At 43.5% G+C, this 22,623-nt stretch overlaps 1 protein-coding gene across 3 annotated transcripts in view; it reads left to right on the top strand.

Annotated features, from left to right (window-relative positions):
- LOC143517366 (fibrocystin-L-like) overlaps positions 1 to 22,623 on the top strand; it is a 39,419-nt gene that overhangs the window by 7,030 nt on the left and 9,766 nt on the right. For all 3 annotated transcript variants that reach the window (XM_077009779.1, XM_077009780.1, XM_077009781.1), the window contains 43 exons: positions 21 to 91; positions 215 to 325; positions 665 to 754; positions 1,168 to 1,433; positions 1,563 to 1,654; positions 1,769 to 1,928; positions 2,058 to 2,193; positions 2,359 to 2,502; positions 2,648 to 2,802; positions 2,952 to 3,062; positions 3,549 to 3,707; positions 3,844 to 3,968; positions 4,075 to 4,232; positions 4,505 to 4,671; positions 4,851 to 4,986; positions 5,162 to 5,316; positions 5,561 to 5,683; positions 5,858 to 5,963; positions 6,047 to 6,151; positions 6,263 to 6,427; positions 6,844 to 6,965; positions 7,295 to 7,427; positions 8,235 to 8,427; positions 8,639 to 8,781; positions 9,708 to 9,812; positions 9,982 to 10,170; positions 12,172 to 12,342; positions 12,545 to 12,792; positions 12,928 to 13,966; positions 14,175 to 14,423; positions 14,511 to 14,660; positions 14,811 to 14,985; positions 16,843 to 16,993; positions 17,557 to 17,713; positions 17,986 to 18,195; positions 18,457 to 18,586; positions 18,915 to 19,156; positions 19,377 to 19,513; positions 19,642 to 20,671; positions 20,978 to 21,169; positions 21,336 to 21,487; positions 22,065 to 22,230; positions 22,338 to 22,512. In XM_077009779.1, the coding sequence (XP_076865894.1) occupies positions 21 to 91; positions 215 to 325; positions 665 to 754; positions 1,168 to 1,433; positions 1,563 to 1,654; positions 1,769 to 1,928; positions 2,058 to 2,193; positions 2,359 to 2,502; positions 2,648 to 2,802; positions 2,952 to 3,062; positions 3,549 to 3,707; positions 3,844 to 3,968; positions 4,075 to 4,232; positions 4,505 to 4,671; positions 4,851 to 4,986; positions 5,162 to 5,316; positions 5,561 to 5,683; positions 5,858 to 5,963; positions 6,047 to 6,151; positions 6,263 to 6,427; positions 6,844 to 6,965; positions 7,295 to 7,427; positions 8,235 to 8,427; positions 8,639 to 8,781; positions 9,708 to 9,812; positions 9,982 to 10,170; positions 12,172 to 12,342; positions 12,545 to 12,792; positions 12,928 to 13,966; positions 14,175 to 14,423; positions 14,511 to 14,660; positions 14,811 to 14,985; positions 16,843 to 16,993; positions 17,557 to 17,713; positions 17,986 to 18,195; positions 18,457 to 18,586; positions 18,915 to 19,156; positions 19,377 to 19,513; positions 19,642 to 20,671; positions 20,978 to 21,169; positions 21,336 to 21,487; positions 22,065 to 22,230; positions 22,338 to 22,512 (8,394 nt within the window). The remainder of the gene's footprint in view (positions 1 to 20; positions 92 to 214; positions 326 to 664; positions 755 to 1,167; positions 1,434 to 1,562; positions 1,655 to 1,768; positions 1,929 to 2,057; positions 2,194 to 2,358; positions 2,503 to 2,647; positions 2,803 to 2,951; positions 3,063 to 3,548; positions 3,708 to 3,843; positions 3,969 to 4,074; positions 4,233 to 4,504; positions 4,672 to 4,850; positions 4,987 to 5,161; positions 5,317 to 5,560; positions 5,684 to 5,857; positions 5,964 to 6,046; positions 6,152 to 6,262; positions 6,428 to 6,843; positions 6,966 to 7,294; positions 7,428 to 8,234; positions 8,428 to 8,638; positions 8,782 to 9,707; positions 9,813 to 9,981; positions 10,171 to 12,171; positions 12,343 to 12,544; positions 12,793 to 12,927; positions 13,967 to 14,174; positions 14,424 to 14,510; positions 14,661 to 14,810; positions 14,986 to 16,842; positions 16,994 to 17,556; positions 17,714 to 17,985; positions 18,196 to 18,456; positions 18,587 to 18,914; positions 19,157 to 19,376; positions 19,514 to 19,641; positions 20,672 to 20,977; positions 21,170 to 21,335; positions 21,488 to 22,064; positions 22,231 to 22,337; positions 22,513 to 22,623) is intronic.

Here is a 22,623-nt window from a genome sequence, read left to right as displayed (position 1 = left end):
ATGCATATTCTATGTTTTAGGAGCTTGCCAGACTTTAACGTCTACCACGTGTCAGCTTTGAACAAGCTGGCAATGTTCCAAACCTACGCAGGTACTGAAGCAGTCTAAAACGCACACGCTGAAAAAACGCCACAGAGACCAGTGCTTCTGGACAAATGGTGCTGAGCTGTCACGTTGTAATTACAAATGTTTATGTATTGTTGTGTTTCTTCAGAGGTCACTGGAGTGTCACCTTCTGAGGGTAGTGTTCTTGGTGGTACATTGCTAACAATTCAAGGACATTACTTTGATGAGACAGACCATCCTGCAAAGGTTTTAGTAGGAGGTAATTGGTTATTGGTATTGGCAAGTTTAAAGCAGTAGCATAACGATGCATTCAAGCATGATCATTACACACAAATAATATTCTAATGGTTTTATGTCTGCTGCTGTTAAATCTAAATGCTTGTAAATCTAGTGAAATGTGTTTGCAGAAAATGATTGGTCAAACAGTCCTGTCTTTGTTTAGGTGTCTGTTGTGCTCATTCTAGTTCCAAAGAATTCCAAAAACTTCTAAACACAAAATCGTAACAGCTTTAGTGTGCTGCGTTCCACGGTGCTTTGTGGTGACAGACGGCTTCATTGTCTATCACCGTCACAACACAGCTCTGTTCTTCTTCTCAAGGTCACGAGTGTGAGGTGCAAAGCGTGGTAGACACAGCGATTGTCTGCAGGACGCCCGCATACGAGTGGAGCAACCTGACGACATTTCCAGGTGAAATGACGCTGGACCTCCAGCAGGGCATATGCGACGGCATTATCTGGCCGACAGATCTTCCACCGAAGCGCAGCAGAGTGCCTCATTACAATGACATAATGTCATAACAACCAGAGCACGTCTACACAATGACATATCACAATAGCCAAAGTGCTTTGACACAATATCACAATGGCCAAAGTGCACTGACACAATGACTCAGCAGGTGTTCTAGACTGGAGTTTGGCTACTTTGAGGTTTCATAGTAACTTGATAACAATGCAAGCCATGTAACACCTTATATGGCCCACTAACAAGTGTCAAACACACATAAATATGTTTACCTCCAAATTAAGGGTTTATGCAATGAATGAATTAAATTAAGACGTTTACTCTATTTCAAACAGCTCAGAATTTGTGTCATTTTTCAGGTGGCAGGGGATTCAAAATGGAGATGTGGAATAACACCAATGTGAAGAATCTAGAGGATGTTCTGAAGTACAACTCCAGTGTGCCGGGCTACTCTGTCCAGTGGGTGGATTCTCTGTCCTACCTGTGGCCCACAGAAATCGATTACTTTGTGGCTCGATTCAGTGGCTTCTTCGTTCCTATGGAGACGGACAACTACTATTTCTTAATTAAAGGAGATGACAGAGTTCAGCTGTATTTAAGCAAAACTGGTCGTCCTGATGATAAGGTACTGCATGGAGAGTTCAGGAGGATCACTAAAATATTTTGAAAAAAAAAAACGGCAAGACTTTATGGCTTTGAAAGTAGCACATTTTGTATGTAATTAAATCTCATTTCTTTGATTTCCTTGCCCAAGGTCAAGATTGCATATCTGAATTCTTACACCACCAGTTTCTTCAGTAGTTCAACCCAGAGGTCAGAGGTCATGCTCCTGGAGGAAGGGAAGCCGTAAGTCAAATTCTTCTTGCCATTTTGCACTCTGCGCTGTGCAATATAATGAGGTATATCCCCACCTTGTTGTTCATGTTTGTTTACCTGCTTTCTTCAAATACGTTTATGTAGGTATTACATCGAGGTCTTGGTCCAGGAGTATACAGTTTTATCTTCAGTTGATGTGGCCTTTTTCAAACAGAAAAGCTCCTTTACTGCTCAACAGACTGTAGATGCTGTTAATGAAATTCAGATTATAAAAGCCAGCTACAACGTGCTGGATGAGAAACAGGTTTGTCAAAGCCACAGTATCTGTCTCCTCTTTAAATTTTTTTATAGTCTGTGTACTTTGAGCATTTTGGAATAGTATTACTTGATTTCATCCCAACTGCTCATAGTTCTTCATTTACTTGTTGTTTAGATGCTTCGTTTTGATGGCTGGAAGCCAGCGCCTTCTGTCCAGGAAGTGCAATCAGTGACAGTCACGAGTAGCTGCTTCTCCCAGAGCAGCTGTGACTACACCTACTACGTCCTTGGCTATGGAGTCCAAAGAACAGGTTTTGTTTTTCCAGCTCAAACCTCGCAGTTTACGAAAATCAGTGAATGAACTGAAGAACTTTTAATCCCGTGCACTGTTTGATATCTGGTTTCCCCCATGGTTGAGAGAGTCATGTTTCAGCATGGTGGTTGTAGGGCTGACATGGGCCTATTTCCTGCTTCAGGACCGATTCCCATAAGTGCTCCTGCACAGGTGGTGGAGAATGAACTGAACGCTCTATGGGCCATCAAACCAGACACAGTCACAGTCACGAAGCAGGACCAGGACACACAGTCACAATACACCATTACATTCAACTCTAGCAGAGGTAACGAAACATCTACCAACATGTTTGGCACTGAGAAATTGTAAAATTAATAATTTACTATTTTAACATAATAAAAAAAACTTTTAGTACAGGGCTATGTAAGGCGCTCTCAGTTTCCAAGGTGCTGGCGTCATGTCTGTTTCAGGCGACTTTGAAGAGCTTCGCTATTGGACAGATGGGAGCGACGTGAACATCACCGTCACCGAGGAAGTTAAAGGACAAGCCGACCTGCAGACCTTCACTCTTCTGTGGGGGGGCGTTCCTTCAAGCCCTCTGCCTTACGGTGCTTCAAAAGATGAGGTGCACCTGTCTCTCAAAACACACCTGCTTTTTGGTGTCAAGGAGGGATTCATATTCCAAGCATTAAATACTGCCAACTTCTATTGCCAAGAGAATGTCTTTTAAAATCATATTCCTTCTATAATAAAGAAATACTCTTTTGTCTTAAGGTGCTGTCTGCATTGGAGGATTTGGTGTCTGCCGCCTGCCCCAAGGAGCTACTGAATGTGGAGAATTCTTATGTAAAATATTTCAGAGACTATGAGACTTATAGCACAGGGGTAAGCATAATGACTTCTATTTTTAATGACTTACTTATTTTTATAAGCTTGTCTGCAGGCCTTATACTTGCAAGCATTTAACTCTTGAAGGAAAAGGACCAAGAAGAGCAATATATTCTAGGACTGTCAAATTTGAATGACTTAAAATATTTGCCATATAAATATTACTGAGGCTGTAAGTAAATACTGTATATACTGCCACACACCAAAAGAATATTGCCTGTAGCATTAGCTACACTGTGTATCAATATTGCTTTAACCACAAAAGACGAAAATAGTGTTCTTTTATCCAACGATCATGAATTTTAATGTCTCCATTTTTTAAACATGAAAACCCCACAGCTAGATTTGAAGGGATGGATGGATTCAAACAGAAGTGCTTCTTCGGAAGTGAAGAATCCATAGGCCATGTGACATCGGGAGAAGCAAGTTTATTAAATGTGACCTTTGACATGATGAAGGGACTCATACCTCAAGTGTGCTTAGTTCTCAGGTGACTGGAGCACCAGAGGCACCAGGGTTACTGATGTCGAGCCCTTCTGCGGCCGCTGGTCCCTCATGAACCCAACCGTCCTGTTCAGGTTTGATGACGTGACTGTGTCTGGAGGAGCTTATGGTCCTGTGCCACTTCAGCAGTACGGCACAGTAAGGGCCCATCTCGGGTCTTCTGGGATAATCCAGACACCCTGTCCTATTTGTTTGACATGAGCAGGCTTTATAAGAAGGATATACTAGTGACTAATTACACCAGTGAATTTGACATGTTCTCGTTTCCTCTCAGCTCTGCTTTGCATACAGAGGATACCCAAGGAATGGCCTGGAAGTGGTGTTTACCTACCAGGATGGATCAGGAAAGCCCTTTTACATGACCACTTTAGTCCAGGAATTGTTTGAAGCAGGGAAGGAGTAAGTTTGAATATTACGAAGACTTTGTTTTTGTATTGTTGCTGTTTTATTTTGCTTGTCTGTTTGAATCTGTAATTTGTAGTAATACAGTTTGGTGAATTTGCAGGTGGAAATACACATGCGTGAACATTTTCGACGTTCTGCAGACATCCTTTCCTGGCACCAACCACAATCTGCTTGAGATACACATGTACAGAGACACTGGAGACTACTACATAGACACACTACAGCTCGGGAGAACCGTCACCGTTAATAACCCCAATGGTGCTCAGCAATAATTTCATTTCATACAAGCTATTGTATCAAATAATGTAAGCAAAAATAGTCTATATAGTTATGTTAAACAAGAATGAGGCAATAATGTTTTCCTTGAAGAAGCAAAATCACCAAGAATTACATCAGTGCCTGCAGTGAGCGTTTGAGAGCAGTGACACTGTATTGTTTTAACAATGGTGATCCTGCTGTGAAATGAAATAAGTAATTATAAATAAATTCACTTGTGTCCTTAATCTCTTTGCCTGCATATCTGGCGGTAGAGGCCATCATGTGGAGACGGCCTCCTGCTCTAGCCGATTCTGGGCATTTCTTTGAACGGCTCTCCGTGCAGAAGCTGGGAGACGTGCCACATGTTGGATACGAGATCACCGCCTCAGGGTTCCACTGTGCCTTTAGTTTCCCTCTCATAGAGGTGGGCTTCCTGCAGGTAGGTGTGACACAGGGAAGACATTACCTGGAGTATTACCTTGGCTGGAGTATCTGCAAACAATTACACATAGATCAACATTTGCATGTAAAAAATGACTGTTTACAGAGAAATCTTCCAGGCATCCTGTATAAAGTTATAAAGTCAACCTATTCGGATCTTTCTTTTTTATCCGGAAGAGAACTGACAACTGGACGGAGGACACGTCGGTGTTTGCCCTGGGCAATGCCACAGTCAGTGTGCAACGCACGCAGAAAGCCAGCCCACCTCTCAGCGGCAGCTTCAGTGTGGAGATCTTCGGCCAGCGCGTGAAAGGTCAGCCCGTGCTGCCGGCCTCTTCTCGCGATCCGATCCTTCCGTTGTCGTAGCTGCTAGCATGTTTCAGGTCTAGCATTGCTAAGGATCCTTAACCACGATCCGACAGTAAATACCGTAACACTTGTAATTGCATTCGGACTGTTCTGACGCACCAAATCTTTTGGCGGCATAGGCCTGGCCACAGACATTAGTGCACAGGATCTACAGTATGCCCTGCAAGCCATTCCCGACCTGGGGCAGCTGAGAGTGGACAGGGCAGGCGACTGCAGAGGCTACTGGTGGACCATTGGGTGGCTAACCATGCCAGGCAATCAGCCCCTACTCCAGGTGAATCTCTACCATGTAATGGGGGAAATAAATTGGAAAACAACCATTTGGACTGCATGTCACTAATGCTTATTTTTCATGTATTGGAAAATGTAGTCTACATTACAGTTATTTATGAGAAACTGTAATATAATTACGATATGATCAAATGAACTGACATTTGATCTGAACCGATATTCTATCACAATTTAATGTCAGACTTAACTTGCATCTTGAAGACTTTTATTTGTGATTTCATTGCCAGATCAATGACTCTGCTGTCATGGGTGTAAACCCCTCTGTAATAGCAATGGAGCAACAGCAAGGAGGCCTTTTCAAGCAACGCATTATGGGGGATTTCCTGCGTGTTCCTACAGATAAGACACAGGTGCATATAGTATAGTTCACTACCCCTGTAAGTTCTGTGTGTGTAATATATAGGCTATATAGTACAGTAAATCAGGTAAGATCACGTTCTGGTCTGAGTGTGTGCTGTGCCCTCTATGAATGAACAAGACAGCAACAGAACCTATAAGATCATGGCAATGTGGTCTCTTTTCAGGTACAAGTCTTCATCAATGGTATCCCGTCTATATGTTCAAACGACTGTAGCTTCGCCTGGACTGCAGCTAAGACACCTGTTGTCACAGGAATCTCCCCATTGCAAGGTAGAACACAGTCGGGTTTCATGATGCAGTCCAGGACTGTTGACCAGCGTTGATGCTGGGATTCTCCCTTTCCTGGTTTGTAGGAGCCAGCACTCTTGGAACGGTTCTCAGCATCTCAGGATCAGGATTTGATGCAAATGCTACAGTGCTGATTGGGGACGTCCAGTGCACAGTTCTCTATGTTATCAGTAAGACAACATCTATAGCAGCTACTAAGACAAGCTACAATAGACGTGTTGGTAATAAGAATGTAACAAGCAATGTCCTTCAAAGTGATTTATTGTGTTAATGTGTTTCAGACACATGGCTAAACTGTAGCGTTGGTCATGCCAGTGCTGGGCAGAGGCCAGTTTCTCTGAGTTTCCCGGGGTTGGGCTACGCTCAGTACCAAGGTGGCAATGTTTTCAACTTCACTTACCAGATGGGAGTGACCTCCATAGTTCCCACGGCAGGCAGCATTACCGGTAAACTAGAGACAAGCGCTGCATGAAACGTCTCACCATTATCCCATTAATAATTGAGAGGGATACTAGAATAATGTCAAATGAAAGTGTTTGAAGTGATGTGATCAGTAGCAAATAAGTGGATGAAAACAATGGATTTGCAACTTTGTTCTGCATATTACAGAATTTTGTATATTATATTTTGTATATTTGGTAACATAATTATTGGTTGTGTAATTTGTAATTATGTAATTGAATGACATTGTTAATTATGTACTGGTAATTGAATAATTGAATTACATACAATGATGTAATTGTTATTGCATTATGTAATTGGTTATTGCTTTATGTAATTGCTAATTGCATAATCGAAGTACATTGCTACTTATGAAATTCTGCATTCACAAAGCTAATGCCTGTGCCATGGCTCTCTACAGGAGGAACGATCATAACCATCTCGGGTTACGGCTTCAGCCAGGACACCCTGGTGACCATTGGGAACGCTTCATGTGACATCATCAACAGGAGCCTGCAGCAGCTCACATGCAGAGTGCCGCCTGTGAGTGAACATGTCCTCTATTTGTTATACACCGTGGTTAGTCATATATTTGAATGGTTTCACTTAGAGACTACAGAGTTTTACTAAAAAGGCAAACAAATGGAGCATGATGCACAAGGATTAATTATTGGTCATTTTTTAAACAATAAAATTTTGTGTATCAGTGAATTTGTCAGTGTTACTGAGGAAATTATTTATAACAGAAATGTATACTTATATATACTTTTGCCTCTTAATATATGTGTGAAGGGAATTGTTGTTGTTGTTGTTATTGTTGTTGTTGTTGTTGTTGAAACACTGATCTTTACATGGTCTTGATTATGTCTTAGGGACCTGAAGGAGCACAAGTAGTAACCTTGGTAACAGGAGACATGCAGGTTGAGGCCAATGATTTTTTCATATATGATAATGGCCTGACAGCCATTATTACTGATGTGAGCCCACAGACGACAACAGTGTTAGGTAAGGCCCTACAGTAGCAGTAGTTTGGTAAAAGACATGATTAAAGGATCAGCTATGTTTTCTCATTCTTTCCACTAAATTAACCGATCCAGCATGTCTTTAGGACGACTGATATTTCAGTAGAGGATCTTATAGTGAATTTAAAAAAATTGGACTTTGGATGATCTTTTGAGAATTGTTCCATAAATGAAACACTACAGACTATGCAGAAAATGCTTTTTAAATGATCCATTATAGATGACATTTATTTTTACCCCACATTTTACCCCTTGTGGCATTACTGTATTACTGTACAGTTTGGAAACAAATCTCACGTGGGTTTTTTGTTTGTTTGATTTACTATGGTAACTATTTAACTTAAAGATAATTGTATGAGCTTGTCTCAGGAGTCAGTCCACTCTATAGTTATATCCTGACACGGTACAATTACTGCTTGTCCTATGCTGAAAAACACAAAGCAGTCATGCCATCACTTTCCGTTCTTGAGTGTCTATTTCTATTGTTTTCACGCATGCCACCACTCTGATCTGCTGCTTTCCTTTTCCTGATGCTTACTGGCATTCGTGCAGGTCTTGTTTACCGTGGAATTCCCTGAATTTCTTTCACCATTTTGTATCTAGGCTACAGTAGAGTTTTAAACACGCTTTGCATAGCCTGAGTTATGAAACATGAGTTATGACTAACACTTGTAGCAATCAGGCTGCCATTGGATACTTCGCTGTTAATAACCAACACCTAATTGAAAAGAGAATTGACCACTACTCTATCCTTTGCATGTCCTGTCTGAACTCCTGCTGTGTGGTAAAGGGAACAGGACTCTCAACATCACAGGTACGAACTTCGAGAGCCGGACCGACGGCAGTGCCGTCCTCGTGGGTGACACGCAGTGCGCCGTGCTGCTCTGGCACAATGACATCATCACCTGTCAGTTACCCCCACTGCCCCCTGCTGTCTACAGCATCAGTGTTCGAGTGGGAAATCGTGGCTATCCCCAGATCAGGTTTCCATCAGCAAACATTACTAAAATCAATCAGAATTGGTTACATTCATTTAAACTAGTGCCATAGAGTTTGAATGCTACAAAATATCGACTACTGAAACATGCAAATGGGTGATATGTTTTAAAGTACTTTTCTGTTGTGACTGTAGATATACTGTTTATATACTGTAATTAAGTATTCCTCTATTATCCCTGTTTACCCCAAACCCAGCACTGGTGTGAACACCACCATCGAGTATGTCTTGCATGTGACGGGACTGTCTCCACAGCAGGGCTCTCTGTATGGGGGCACAATAGTGACCATCACTGGTTCAGGATTCAGCTCTGTTCTACAAGACAACCATGTCACACTGGGTATGCTCTCTGTTCTACAAGACAACCATGTCACATTGGTTATGCTCTCTGTTCTACAAGAAAACCGTGTCACACTGGTTATGCTCTCTGTTCTACAAGACAATCATGTCACACTGGTTATGCTCTGTGTTCTAGAAGACAACTGTGTCACACTGGTTATGCTCTGTGTTCTAGAAGACAACTGTGTCACACTGGTTATGCTCTCTGTTCTAGAAGACAACTGTGTCACACTGGTTATGCTCTCTGTTCTAGAAGACAACCGTGTCACATTGGTTATGCTCTCTGTTCTAGAAGACAACCATGTCACACTAGTTATGCTCTCTGTTCTAGAAGACAACTGTGTCACACTGGTTATGCTCTCTGTTCTAGAAGACAACTGTGTCACACTGGTTATGCTCTCTGTTCTAGAAGACAACCGTGTCACACTGGTTATGCTCTCTGTTCTAGAAGACAACAATGTCACACTGGTTGTACTCTCTGTTCTAGAAGACAACTGTGTCACACTGGTTATGCTCTCTCTTCTAGAAGACAACCGTGTCACACTGGTTATGCTCTCTGTCCTCGAAGACAACCATGTCACACTGGTTATGCTCTCTGTTCTAGAAGACAACTGTGTTACACTGGTTATGCTCTCTGGATAGGAAGCATTAGAATTTGGCATCATCATTAGATGTTCTTCATCTCTGAAAATCACTTTTTTCTGTTCTTTATCCCACTGTAGCATGTTGAAGTTATTTATCTCTATGACTGGAGAGATCTAACACATGTTCTATCTGACAATGTCATTCCCAGTTCCACAGAATTTATTCAAAAGTCTTACAGGAGCCTTTTTACTGAAATCACAAGCATAGCAATGACATCGCTGTTTGACTAATTGGCATGGTGATATGTGTTTAACTTAACTGAGGCTTGCTTTGTCTGCATAGGCAACACACGCTGTGAAGTCACTAATGCGTGGGACGATCAGCTGGAGTGTGTGACCCAAACTAATGAGCAGACATATACTGTCACAAACGAAGGCTTTGACTTCAGTAAGTTTATACCCAACAGCTCTCCTGCCCCCAAATAAATCATTCATTTAAAACCATGCAAACATTTCATCCTGTGGTTTTAGGAGCCATAAATGTTTTCCCTTTTAATATTTATGTGTAAATATTTGCTACTTTGTGCTAAACGGAGGAGGTTTGTGCTTTGTGCTAGACTACGGTCAGGGGTATGCATGGACTCCCGCGGTGGTGATGGCGTCTGTAGGAGACACGGTGGTCTGGAAGTGGGGAAATCTGCCTTATGTGTGGGGCCTGGCCTACCGAGTGTTCAGCGTGGCCAGTCCCAGCAGTACAACGTTCGATGGAGTATCCTTCAGCAGCGGCATCTCTAGAACAGCTACAGGTACACACACCAATACAGAACTAGAACAGTTACAGGTACACACACCAATACAGAACTAGAACAGCTACAGGTACACACGCCAAAGCAGAACAAGAACAGCTACAGGTACACACACCAAAGCAAAACTAGAACAGTTACAGGTACACACACCAAAGCAGAGCTAGAACAGCTACAGGTACACACACCAATACAGAACAAGAACAGCTACAGGTACACACACCAAAGCAGAACTAGAACAGCTACAGGTACACACACCAATACAGAACTAGAACAGCTACAGGTACACACACCAAAGCAGAACTAGAACAGCTACAGGTACACACACCAATACAGAACTAGAACAGCTACAGGCACACACACCAATGCAGAAAGTAAAGGTGCAAACACCAGAGGTGGGGACTCGAGTCACATGACTTGGACTCGAGTCAGACTCGAGTCATTAATATTAAGACTTTTGACGTGACTTGAAAAAATATTCAGAGACTTAGACTTGACTTGGACTTTTACACCAATAACTTGGGACTTGAATTGGACTTGAACCTGTTTACTTGCAAAGACTTGATTTTTTTTTTAACCCCAAATCTAAATTTTAAAACGCATATTAATATTTATAAAGTGCGCCCCATTAATTTAATTTCCGTCCTTCTGATGCAGACCGGCGTTACACCAGATTCTGTGACCGTCGAGTTTTGTGACCACAGGGGCGCTATTTCACAGTTTCTGTTCAGAAGCACAAACGCTTTACGAATGCTACGTAAACTTCTTTACTCGTTTTGTTGGTGTCCACGAGCCAAAATATGACAGATGTTTATATTTACATTTATCGTCTCTTAATTACATAAATGTACTTAACCAAGATTTACCCCCTCACCATTGCAGCCAACAAAGAAATCATGAATGGGATGTACAGGTGAGCCTTTTTAACTGGGGTCACCAATTCTGACGGCAGCCATCAGAATATGTGACCCCACTGAATCTCCAGGTAACAATAGTACACCGTGACCCCACAATAACAGAAAACAATGAAAAAATAACCCTAACCTTTTATTAGTCTATATTTAAACATTTTATCCAAATGTTTAGAATAACCATTTGTAATGACAGCATCTTGCTTACGATGAAGCTTGCTATTTTCGTGTAAAATGATGTAACGAAACATTCTTGTTTAAGTACATTTATGTAATTAAGAGAAGATAAAATGTATATGATCTGTCATCTTTTGGCTGGCAGACACCAACAAAACGAGTAAAGAAACGCATCAGCGTAGCATTCGTAAAGCGTTGGTGCCTGTAAAAAAAAAGACTCGAAAGGACTTGAAATTCCAAGTTTCAGACTTGGGACTTGACTTGACGGTTGCTTGTCTTGACTCGAGACTTGACTTGAGTTGACTGTCTTTGCTTGAGACTTGACTCGGGACTTGAGGATAAAGACTTGGACTTACTTGAGACTTGCAAAACACTGACTTGGTCCCACCTCTGGCAAACACCCAAGGTACAATTCAAACTTGTCAAGGGTTTAATTATTTTTTTTAATGAAAAGAAAAAAAAAAGAACTCATTAGTTGCTCAGAGACGTTTCGACACAGCAAGCTACTTGAAGGGAAGCAGACTTAGAAAGTGTTCAGTGAAAATGGTTACAAAAAGCTAAAAGAACAGGAGTGATTCTCCAGAGAGAGCTCCTTCATTTGTGGAGTGTGGCATGGAGATTTCCTGTTTTTACCCATCACTTACTCTTTATGAAATTCTGCTCTTTCCCAGTAGATCTTAGATCTAGATGTTTATCCTATGACTAATTATAATTAATTAGTCATATAATTAAACATAATTATGTTTTGCATGCTCTCACTAAAGCACTGCCCACCCGCACTTACAAACAAAATTACTACTAATACTAAAATGTTATTTTCCCCTCATGTTGCTCTTTTTAGACGATGGAAACTTGACTTAGCGTGTGTGTGTGTGTGTGTCTGTGTGTGTGCTGTCACGTGTTTCACTGTCCGTAGGGTTCTTCAGCTACCGTTTCACCACCCCCGGTGTGTACTACTACAGCAGTGGCTACATCGACTCAGCCAACCAGAGAAGCATGCAGGGTGTGGTGAACGTCAGACCTCTAGAAGAGAGGAGCAGCTTGCTGCAGGTTACTGTAGGGGGGTTTCTAGCCCTCCAGCACCTAGGTACAAACACACACGTCCTACCTGACCTAGCACCTAACTCAGCTACGCTTCTAAACGTTCTGTGTTTGTCGGCTGTCAGTTTCATTTTTTTAATGTAAAATGCACATCAAGGAATGCAGTGCTTTCACAGGATACCTGAATTATGAATATGCAAATTGTCCGTGATCAAAGGTTAATGTTGATCTTTGTGCTGAAAACACAGGGCCCGTGAGCACGAGCAGGGCTGAGTCTGATTGCGAGGCCTCCCCAGTGTGTCCTGGCTCTAACGGGACATTTACTGGCTCTAACGGGACGTCCACTGGCTCTAACGGGACGTCCACTGGCATCTACTTCAGGTTCTCCACCTGCGCCAGTCCTGTCGTCAGCTCCATCTCACCCAGTCAAGGCACAGCGCATGACACCATCATCATCCACGGATCCGGTTTCAGCAACACCTCTTGTGCCAACAAGGTTGGCAGATAGTTTCAAATTTTAGCTGGAATTAAAATCAAGTTGTCCATTCAAGATTTCTTTGTCTAGTGTTCCTTCTTCTTGTAATCACTGATCCTTATCCATCTACTTGATAAGCTGTCGGTTTCGTCACAGGTAATGATCGGAAACGCTTCCTGTCACGTGAACAGCAGCACCTCCACTGAGATGACCTGCGTCCTCAGTCCTGACAGCGGTGCAACCGTTGGCACACTCCTGCCTGTCAGCGTCCGCGTCAACAACCTGGGGACCTCCATACTCACCATGCCCCGCGAGTCCGCACGCCGCTTTGTGGTTTTGCCTGTGGTGGACAACGTCTCCCCCGCGGCAGGCAGCACCACAGGCTACACGCGCCTGGTCGTCTCTGGATCCGGCCTCGCGGGTGGCGTGGTCACCGTAGCAGGAGCCCAGTGCGTCACCGTCTCCAGCAACTACACTCACATCACGTGCGACACATCTCCATCGCCAGCGCACACCGGAGACGTCTCAGTCCTCGTCGGCGGAGTCTCTTCATCCTGCAGCAACGACTGCTCCTATGAATATTCCAATTCCTTGGCCCCCACGGTTTTTTCCATTTACCCCAGCTGGGTCAGCGGGAACCTCACCACCGTCTTCGTAAATGGCAGTGGTTTTGGTGACCTCCTCGAAGACATCGTGGTGTACGCAGACAACATAATGCTTGATGTCATCGAGCTCGCAGACGACAACGTTACACTGTCGGTCGGCCCCTTGCCTGCTGGTCCACACGCCCTGCTGGTGGTGGTACTGAGCAAAGGTCTGGCCTACGGAGACGCCACACTCACCAGCCTGCCCCTGGCCAGCCTGCAGCCCACCTCGGGCAGCTTGGCGGGGGGAACCCCACTGACAATCACAGGGAATGGCTTCGTAGCAGGCAACACCAGCGTGATGCTGGGGTCCTGCCCTTGTGCCATACAGCAGGTAACTCCCTTCATGGTGCAATGTTTGACGTGTGCCAATGTTGAAAGCCAGGTGAAGGTAAATATTCGGGTGATTTACTCACCGCTGAGTTTCAAGTACACCCATCAACAAACTCCAGTGATCACCAGTGTGGTGTTTGAGGTGATTTATTCACCGCTGAGTTTCAACTACACCCATCAACAAACTCCAGAGATCACCAGTGTGAGCCCTGACACAGGTGGGTGATTCATCTCCAGCCCTGTTCATTCAGTGTAGACATACCTACCATTTGACTATAAGAGACAATAAGATTACTCATTGTTTCCCCAAAATAACTAAATAAAAAACTGCTCCAGATATGAACTCATTTGAGAGTTCAGCAGCATACTCTTCCATTACAGACAGCTGAGGACTCACGATAGTGTCCTTCCTCTCTTCGTATTCAGGTCCCAGTGGGACAGTGATCACCGTGTCGGGCACCGGGTTTGGCTCGGACGCTGGCCTTGTTTTGTTGACAATAGCTGGCGTGTCATGTGACGTGTCCTCCATCATGGACACGGAGGTGCAGTGCACTGTAGGCGCGCATCCAGGAGGAACATACCCAGTCAAACTGCATCATCGGGTCAAAGGTGACGCCCTGACCCAGGCTAACTTCACCTACGAGCTGCGACTGACCCAGGTCGTGCCTAATGAAGGTATTAAAAAACATGATCTCTAAGCTCTCCACTGTTGCAGTAATTCAGCAGTACAACAGGTTAACAGGAACCTCTAAACTGCTGCAGGAAGCTACGGTGGAGGTGTTCTGGTGGCAGTCCAAGGCTCGGGCTTTGACCCACAGTCTTCTAGAGTGCTGATCTGCAGCAGGGAATGCAATGTCAGCAGAAACGCATCCAACTCCTCCACTCTGTACTGTGAGGTGCCACCCAACAACGGTAAGTGGCGTTGGGATCAAGAGCAGAATCTAATGCACATGTGTGCAGATGCATGCAAAATGTTGACCTCTATACACCAACATAAGAGTTTGCAGGTGAGCAGGCTTGACACAGAGGCTGTTTAAGGCCCCCACGTGTCTTCTGTGATAGGAACTCAGTTGGAGGAGCCATGCTCGGTGACGGTGCTGAATACCCGCGGTTCGGTCTACCAGACGAACGGCTACACGTACAAAGCCAGCCTGACTCCCGTCGTCACGGACGTGTCACCGCGCAGGGGCGGAACAGCCGGTGGCACCGTGCTTACGATCAGCGGCTCTGGTTTCAGGTCGGAAGTTCCAGCTACTGCAGGAGGAAGCTTGCACCTTGCACATGCACCTAAAACAGCACATCATCATGACCATGCACTCCCAGTGATCCATAGTGATACACTGCCAATGAGTCAACCAAGATCTTGGCATTGTAAATGACTCAAGAACACACTTGAGGCGAAGCAGCACTCTTACAGATTATTCCTGTCATCAGAACCTAGCCAAGGCATATGAATGGGATATCTGAAGATGAATCAAAGATCCTAGATGAGAACTCTATCTGAACTATCGGTTACATCACAATATCGCTGTTGTAATGAAGGGAAATGGTTTTGACTGAGAGGACGTAGGTGAGAGAACTAAAGGATAAATATGGAACAGTGCAAAGGGACAGGCAGGATGCCAAGAGCGTTATAGACAAAAACGTTTACTGACAAAAAACATTAGCAAAATACGCTATGGATAACAAACGGAGCTCAGACAGCGAGAAGCAACATGTATGACAGACACAAAAACACAACGCTAGCAAGACAAGGCCGTTGAAACTACTAACACAACACACACGCAGACAAAAGTACACGCATGCTACACATAGAGCTGCCAGGGCGAAGTCATACTTTCTTATGATCATGTAGAAACCATTTTAGAAATGTAGACTCCAGTACAAAATGAAAAAAAAAATAGGCTGCTAAATGACTTGCAAATTTCATAAATACAGCCGTCATACGAGAAAAAATAGAAAATGATCGTTTGTGTCTCAAACCTTTCTTCTACCTGATCCCAGCGCCATCAGCAGTGGTCCTTAAATTATCAGTTCACAGTCAAGTGCCAACTGAGCACATAAAAATGTATTTATTTTAGTTTGCTGACTTTGCGAGCTGCTTGTGAGTCATAGCAAAACAGAACCACAGCCGCACATTTTATCGCCTGTCGCCCTAAAATGTTTCTATCGTATTACATTTATTAGGATTTTTGGTAAGTTCTATTTGTATGTGCCCGTCAGATCCACAAGGAAGCGCAAACAAAGCAACCTGTCAGTTAGAAAAAAGCCTGTGTACAAGACTAAAAATATCGAGCAGTGTTGATTAATTTCGGTAACCTGGTTACACTGTAACCAAGTTGTACTCGAACATAATCCTCCATATACAGGAGACCAGGGTAAACTGAGCCATGTCAACAGCAGGCATGAGAACCTCTTTGCAGAGCAAATGCAAAACAAGAAACACAAAAAATTGTCTTTCTCGACCAAGGAGACGGAAGGCTGATCAAAGACAGGAATATTTGAGGGAAAAGCCAGGGGAAAACATGTTAAAGGCAGTAGAAACACAAGTAGATAAGCTGAAGAGATAAGAGAAAGGAGGCCCGAGAGAAAGCGTTTGAGATCATGAAATAACAACTTTGTCTTTCAGTTTGTGTGGCACTCTTAATTATCCCAATGAACAGACGTTGCTAATTGCGTCTGATTATTGTGAATTTGCCCTTCTCCCCCTGGTGGCCAAAGATGGCCTAGCCAGTGACCCAGCCACTGCGTGGGCTATTTCAAATTACCTTTTAATGAACGTCTAATTAACATGAATCCACATATGTGATTAGCTGTTACACAGACTATTAACAGTCATATGGACTTTTAAAGTGTTTGATTGTGTGTAATAAGTCACATTCCCACACTATGGGATTCTTTGCATCTATAAATGATTAAGGCCTGCTATAGACATATTGGGCATTCAGACTTTAGTGTGATTTTGGCTTATTAGCTTTTCCACTGTTTTAGTTCTCAAGTATGTTTTGATTTTTTGAACTGTTTCCCTGTTCATAAGAAAGTCTATTCAAAACCTATGTTTCTGCTTGTATTCCCTGCCATATGGCACAAACAGTGGTGGAAATGTTACCGTGACAATCGCAGGGTCAGTCTGTGATATCCTCTCAGCCAATGACACGCAAGTCATCTGTGTGACTGGATCCCAGCCAAAATCCCAGTTGACCAATATCCGACTGCAGGTTGGAGACAGAGGGGTCGCTCGAACGGTAAAACATCTCTCACATATTTTACAACTTCTTGGAATTAAAATATAATATGGTGCTGTTCAAAGTAACAAGCACTGCAAAAATAGAGAATATCAAATCAAATGTTACTTAATGTAATTAAATTTGAAATTAAACAAGGAATCGCAAACTTTATTGTATACTAAGATGTTACACATATTAATTATACTTGCTGACCCAGAAGGGAGTCAGATGACATGTCGATGCAATGAAAAATCTGTTTGACCCAGTCTTGTGTCTTGACTGACACTGAAAGTGTTTGACTGCCACTGAAAGGGTTTTTCCGCTAGTGGTCGAGTCATGGTTAGCTTGCTAGCTTCATGCATCAGAGCATAATAATAAAAAACAAAACAAATCAAAAATCTGTGAACCTAGGAAAACACTGTGGGTGAGAGGGTGTTTAATAAATATTACAATTGTGAAAGTGAGATGTCAAATGTTAATAATCATTCATACTAACAGTTTACAGAATCTTCAGAAATGTTCCACAGAAGTAGTATTTATGTAAAGCATGGCACTGCTAATGTGTGTCCCTCTCATCCCAGAACCACTCTGACTTCTTCTACATCGACGTGTGGTCGTCTCGCTACACCTGGGGCGGTGAGTCCCCCCCTGAGGCAGGCATGTTCGCTGTGATCACTAAAGGCCAGACCATCCTCCTCGATGTCAGCACTCCAGTGTTGAAGATGCTCCTCATCCAAGGTACTGTGAGGGAAAACCTCTATTCTTACTTCTGAACAAGCTGAGATGGGTCATTGTTATTGATGTGGAAACTGCTATGGAAACAGATTGGGTATTCAACCAATTGGGTATTTTATGTGGGATTAATGAGGTACATGCAGATGTTTCATGAGGAAACTGTTTCATAGAGATAGCAGAGAGGCCTGAGAAGGGAAACTGATTATGAGAGAAGGACCCGCCAAACCCACATGGGCCACTGATGCAGTTTTCAGGTCGTGACGTTTCATTCCCAGGCGGAAAGTTGATCTTTGATGAGGCCGACATCGAGCTGCAAGCAGAGAACATCCTCATCACGGACGGCGGAGCTCTTCAGATCGGGACGGAGGACCTGCCGTTCCAGCACAAGGCCATCATCACGCTGCACGGCCAGCTGCGCTCTCCAGAACTGCCCGTCTACGGGGCGAAAACCCTGGGCATTAGAGAGGGAGTACTGGACCTGCATGGTACGCCAGACAGTCCAATCACAGCTCAGACCGTTCACATTCTCCCAGCTAACATGACATCCTTAGGGCACTGCCTGTGCCCTATAATATAATGTGAAGATAATGCTAGCATCCTTCTAATGTTAAATGTCCTTTATGACAGTTATCAACTGATATCACTTAGATATAGCTAGATATTGCTAACATAACCAAGAAGGTCCCATAGACTGGCTTCAGACAAAAGCCTAGTTTAAAGGACCTGTTTGAAACCTGCTCGTCTAGGCATTCCTGTCCCTATCCCCTGGACCCGCCTCGCCAACACCGCCAGCATCGGCTCCAGCGTACTGGTCCTGATGGATACTGTCACCTGGAGAGTTGGAGATGAAATCGTCATTGCCTCAACAGGGTCCAGGTATGGAACTGTCATCCCAGGGTAAATTAATAGCGTGTTTGCTGAAGCCACTGTCGTGCAACAAATGTCGATTTCCTTTTTGCTCATTCTTTCAAATATGATTCTTTTTTCAGAATTTTGTTTTCATTTGTTGAAAGTGTTTTTAAACTGACTTCATTTCCAACAACATGAAAGCTAAAAATAGATTGCCTGCCCATGTTTATAATAATACACAGTATCTGAGTATATCTCAAACATAGCTTGAACAGTCTTGGGTATTACTATATTTATACTTTACTGGGATTCTATTTATTTGTTTACTTATTTGTGGCTGTGGCTTATTCTGCAGGCACAGTCAGAATGAGAATGAGGTCAGAACCATCGCATCCGTGTCAGCCGACGGGCGCAACCTCACTGTCACCCAGCCGTTGACCTACAACCACCTGGGAGTATCTGTCACACTGCCTGATGGGACTGTGTTTGAGGCAAGGGCAGAGGTCGGCGTGCTCACCAGGAACATTGTTGTCCGTGGATCCACCAACCAAGAGTGGAGTGATAAAATTAGTGCCTGCCCTGATGGCTTTAACACAGGTAACCCGGTCAGGTCTCTCCAGCATATTAACAATGTGTATATGAGGAATGACCTTAATGATTTTAGTTGTATATATTATTTATGCATTGGGCTATTGCAAGCATGTTGGCTTACTACACCTATGCCTATACCTAGAGAAACTGTTTGGACATCTGGTATTTGGTGAAGAAAGATTCTGATTCTGACGTCTGAGTTTTATGAGATAATTTCTATCCACAGGGGAGTTCGCCACCCAGACTTGTTTCCAAGGTAGATTTGGGGAAGAAACAGGAAGTGACCAGTTCGGGGGCTGTATCATGTTCCATGCACCAAGGCCCAATGAAAATCTGGCTATCGGCAGAATTGAATATGTTGAGGTATCAAATCACATCTGTTAGTTGTTAGAAACACAAATGAAAAGAACTGGTGGAATTTCACCTGTCTCCAGGCACTGGAGCTATCTAAAATGCCTTGTGTGCTTCGTGTGCTTTGTGTGTTTGGTCAGATCTTTAATTCTGGCCAGGCATTCCGCCTGGGCCGCTATCCCATCCACTGGCACCTAATGGGTGACGTCAGCTTCAAGTCGTATGTTCGTGGCTGTGCCATCCACCAGACGTACAACCGCGCCATCGCTATCCACAACACACACCGCCTGCTGGTGGAGCGAAATGTCATCTACAACATCATGGGAGGGGCATTCTTCATCGAGGATGGTATCGAGACGGGCAACGTGCTGCAGTACAACCTGGCCGTGTTTGTCAGGCAGAGCACCAGCCTACTGAACGACGATGTGACACCTGCCGGTTACTGGGTCACCAACCCCAACAACACCATCCGGCACAATGCTGCTGCCGGGGGCACCCATTTTGGTTTCTGGTACCGAATGCATGACCACCCAGATGGGCCGTCCTACAATGAAAACATCTGCCAGAAGATGGTGCCACTCGGGGAGTTTTTCAATAATTCAGCACACTCGCAGGGCTGGTTTGGCCTTTGGATCTTCCAGGAATACTTCCCCCAGCAGGGCGGACACTGTGGTTGGGCCACACCGGTGCCGGCTGTCTTCCGTCGACTCACGTCGTGGAACAACCAGAAGGGAGCCGAGTGGGTGAACGTGGGTGCCGTGCAATTCCACGAGTTCCTGGCGGTCAACAACGAGGTGGCAGGCGTGGAGACCAAGCGCATTATCCAGCAGTATGTGAGCGGCTGGGGCCTGCAGGGCGGTGCCGCGCTGGTCAACAGTACCTTAGTAGGCCACGTAGACGAGCTGGGCCTGGGCGGAGACTACTGCACCTCCCGCGCCATCATCCTACCCTTCGACGACGGCATGAGTGTGCTTGGAACCAAGTTTGTGAACTTTGACCGGCCATCTTGTGCTGCAATTGGTGTCACCTCGATAGATGGCGTCTGTAAATTTCGGTGCGGGGGCTGGAGTGCCAAGTTCAGTGGTGTCCAATTTTATCAGTCTCCCAACAAGGCTGCCTTCAGATGGGAACATGAGATAGCTCTTGAAGATACTGATGGATCTCTAACAGGTACTTCAGTTCATTAATTAGATTTTTTTAACTGAATTATCAACAATGATTTCACTTGTCAACCATGATTACTACTTGAAAATTGTAAATTATATAGAATCCACATGTATGTAAATACCATTAAGGGTTTTTTAGTTTTAACCTTAAATTATACACCAAATGTTACATGAAATGCATTTTTTGGTAAAGGGTAAACCAGCTCATAACATGAGATGGACATTATTGACAGAATTCAACTGTAAAAACATGTTTAGAATAAGAATAGAATAAGTATGTCAAGCAGTAATTCACTCATTGTCTCAATAGGCAATCCTGGCTCCAAGGTTGTGCCAACAAGCAACCTGCTGGACCCTGCTCACTGCTACAACAGCACAGAATGGAGTGTGGGCTTCCCTGGGGCCGTGTGTGATAACACCATACGCTTCCACCGGCTGGCCTTCAATAGCCCTTCACCTTCCTCACTCATGGGCAAAGACGTCATACTCACCAATGAATATGGTATGTACTGTCTCCTTGGCCTATCTTTGTTTTTCTATTTTTTTAAGTTCAACAAAATGACAGTTAGTAAGCATTTGAACATTTAATGCGGTTCCATTCATGTCCATTTCTGGTTAATTTTTGCAGCTTTTCTTTGCATAACACTCTCTGGTTCATATTATTCTAGGAACAAGTGTTGTTCCCTTCCTTGAGAAATTGATTACTCATAGCTTTGGTTGGATGGCGCTGCTACCATCAGACAAAACCTACGACTGGTACTTCCACGATGCATCGCAAATTACCAACATTTCATACAACGCAATTTTCTACGGCTTCAGGGTAAAGTGTTCATAATAATTAGAACTATAATTTTACTATATACAGATGTTGCATATATCGAAATCTTTCTGCACTGCTACTGCAATTGAAAAATATTTCTAAAGTACAGCTAAAGTACATAACTAAAGTAAAGTACATACTAACTACTTTAAAAGTACATTGCTAAAGTAAAGTATATAACTAAAGTACATAAATAAGGTATAAAGTAGATAACTAAAGTACGTAACTAAAGTAAAGTACATAACTAAAGTACATAACTAAAGTAAAGTATATATCTAAAGTACATAACTAAAGTACAAAACTAAAGTACATAGTTAAAGTACATTACTAAAGTAAAGTACAAAACTAAAGTACAAAGCTAAAGTAAAATGCATAACTAAAGTAATGTACATAACTAAAGTTCATAACTAAAGTATTTGCCCAATAATTGTCCTTTTACCAAATAAGAACCGAAACTACAGAGCAAGTGAAATCCAAACAACAAAAACCACTGAACTAAAAGACCCAAAAAACTGTAAATGTCTTTTTTTGTAATTGACCTCCATGGTTTAATCTTTTGTCCTTTCTGTCTAAAAAGCCAGTGGATTATGTCATCGTGAATCACCACCTAACTCAGAGACCTGACCGGTTTCATATAATAGACGACAGAGATGGCTCCTCCGAGCCTCTGAACACCAGTGTGAATGTCAATGGAGACTGGTACTTTTCATCCAACAATTTATCCAACAGCCTCTATTACTTGGGTAAAGCTGTCTCTGCATAATCAAACATCTCCTTTATGTTCCTCTGCTCTTCTGGGTCCTGTTTCATTTGAGATCTGTTTAAATCTGTAACCCTGTGAACCCTGCAGTGTCCGGCAGACCCACTGGTGGTGTTAATCAGATCAGCAGTGTGGACAGGTCGAGCGCAGACAGAGCTGTGGCATTCAGCGTGCACACCTGCTTCTTCCCCAACTGCACCCAGCCTCCGTCGCCTCCACCCGCCACACTCGCACCTCTGCCCAGTAGCAAACCTTCCAACTTCATGTACGTAACAGACACTCTGTAGAATACAAGACCAACAAAGCAAAGGAAATGTTGCATGCCTGTTAGAATATCTTCATTTACTGCTCTGACAGCCAATCAATCATATCATTT

The sequence above is a fragment of the Brachyhypopomus gauderio genome, chromosome 6 (genome assembly GCF_052324685.1).
Source record: "Brachyhypopomus gauderio isolate BG-103 chromosome 6, BGAUD_0.2, whole genome shotgun sequence".
NCBI classification, from domain to species: domain Eukaryota; kingdom Metazoa; phylum Chordata; class Actinopteri; order Gymnotiformes; family Hypopomidae; genus Brachyhypopomus; species Brachyhypopomus gauderio.
Note: the sequence above shows the minus strand (reverse complement) of the source record. Positions and strands in the feature narration are given on the sequence as shown.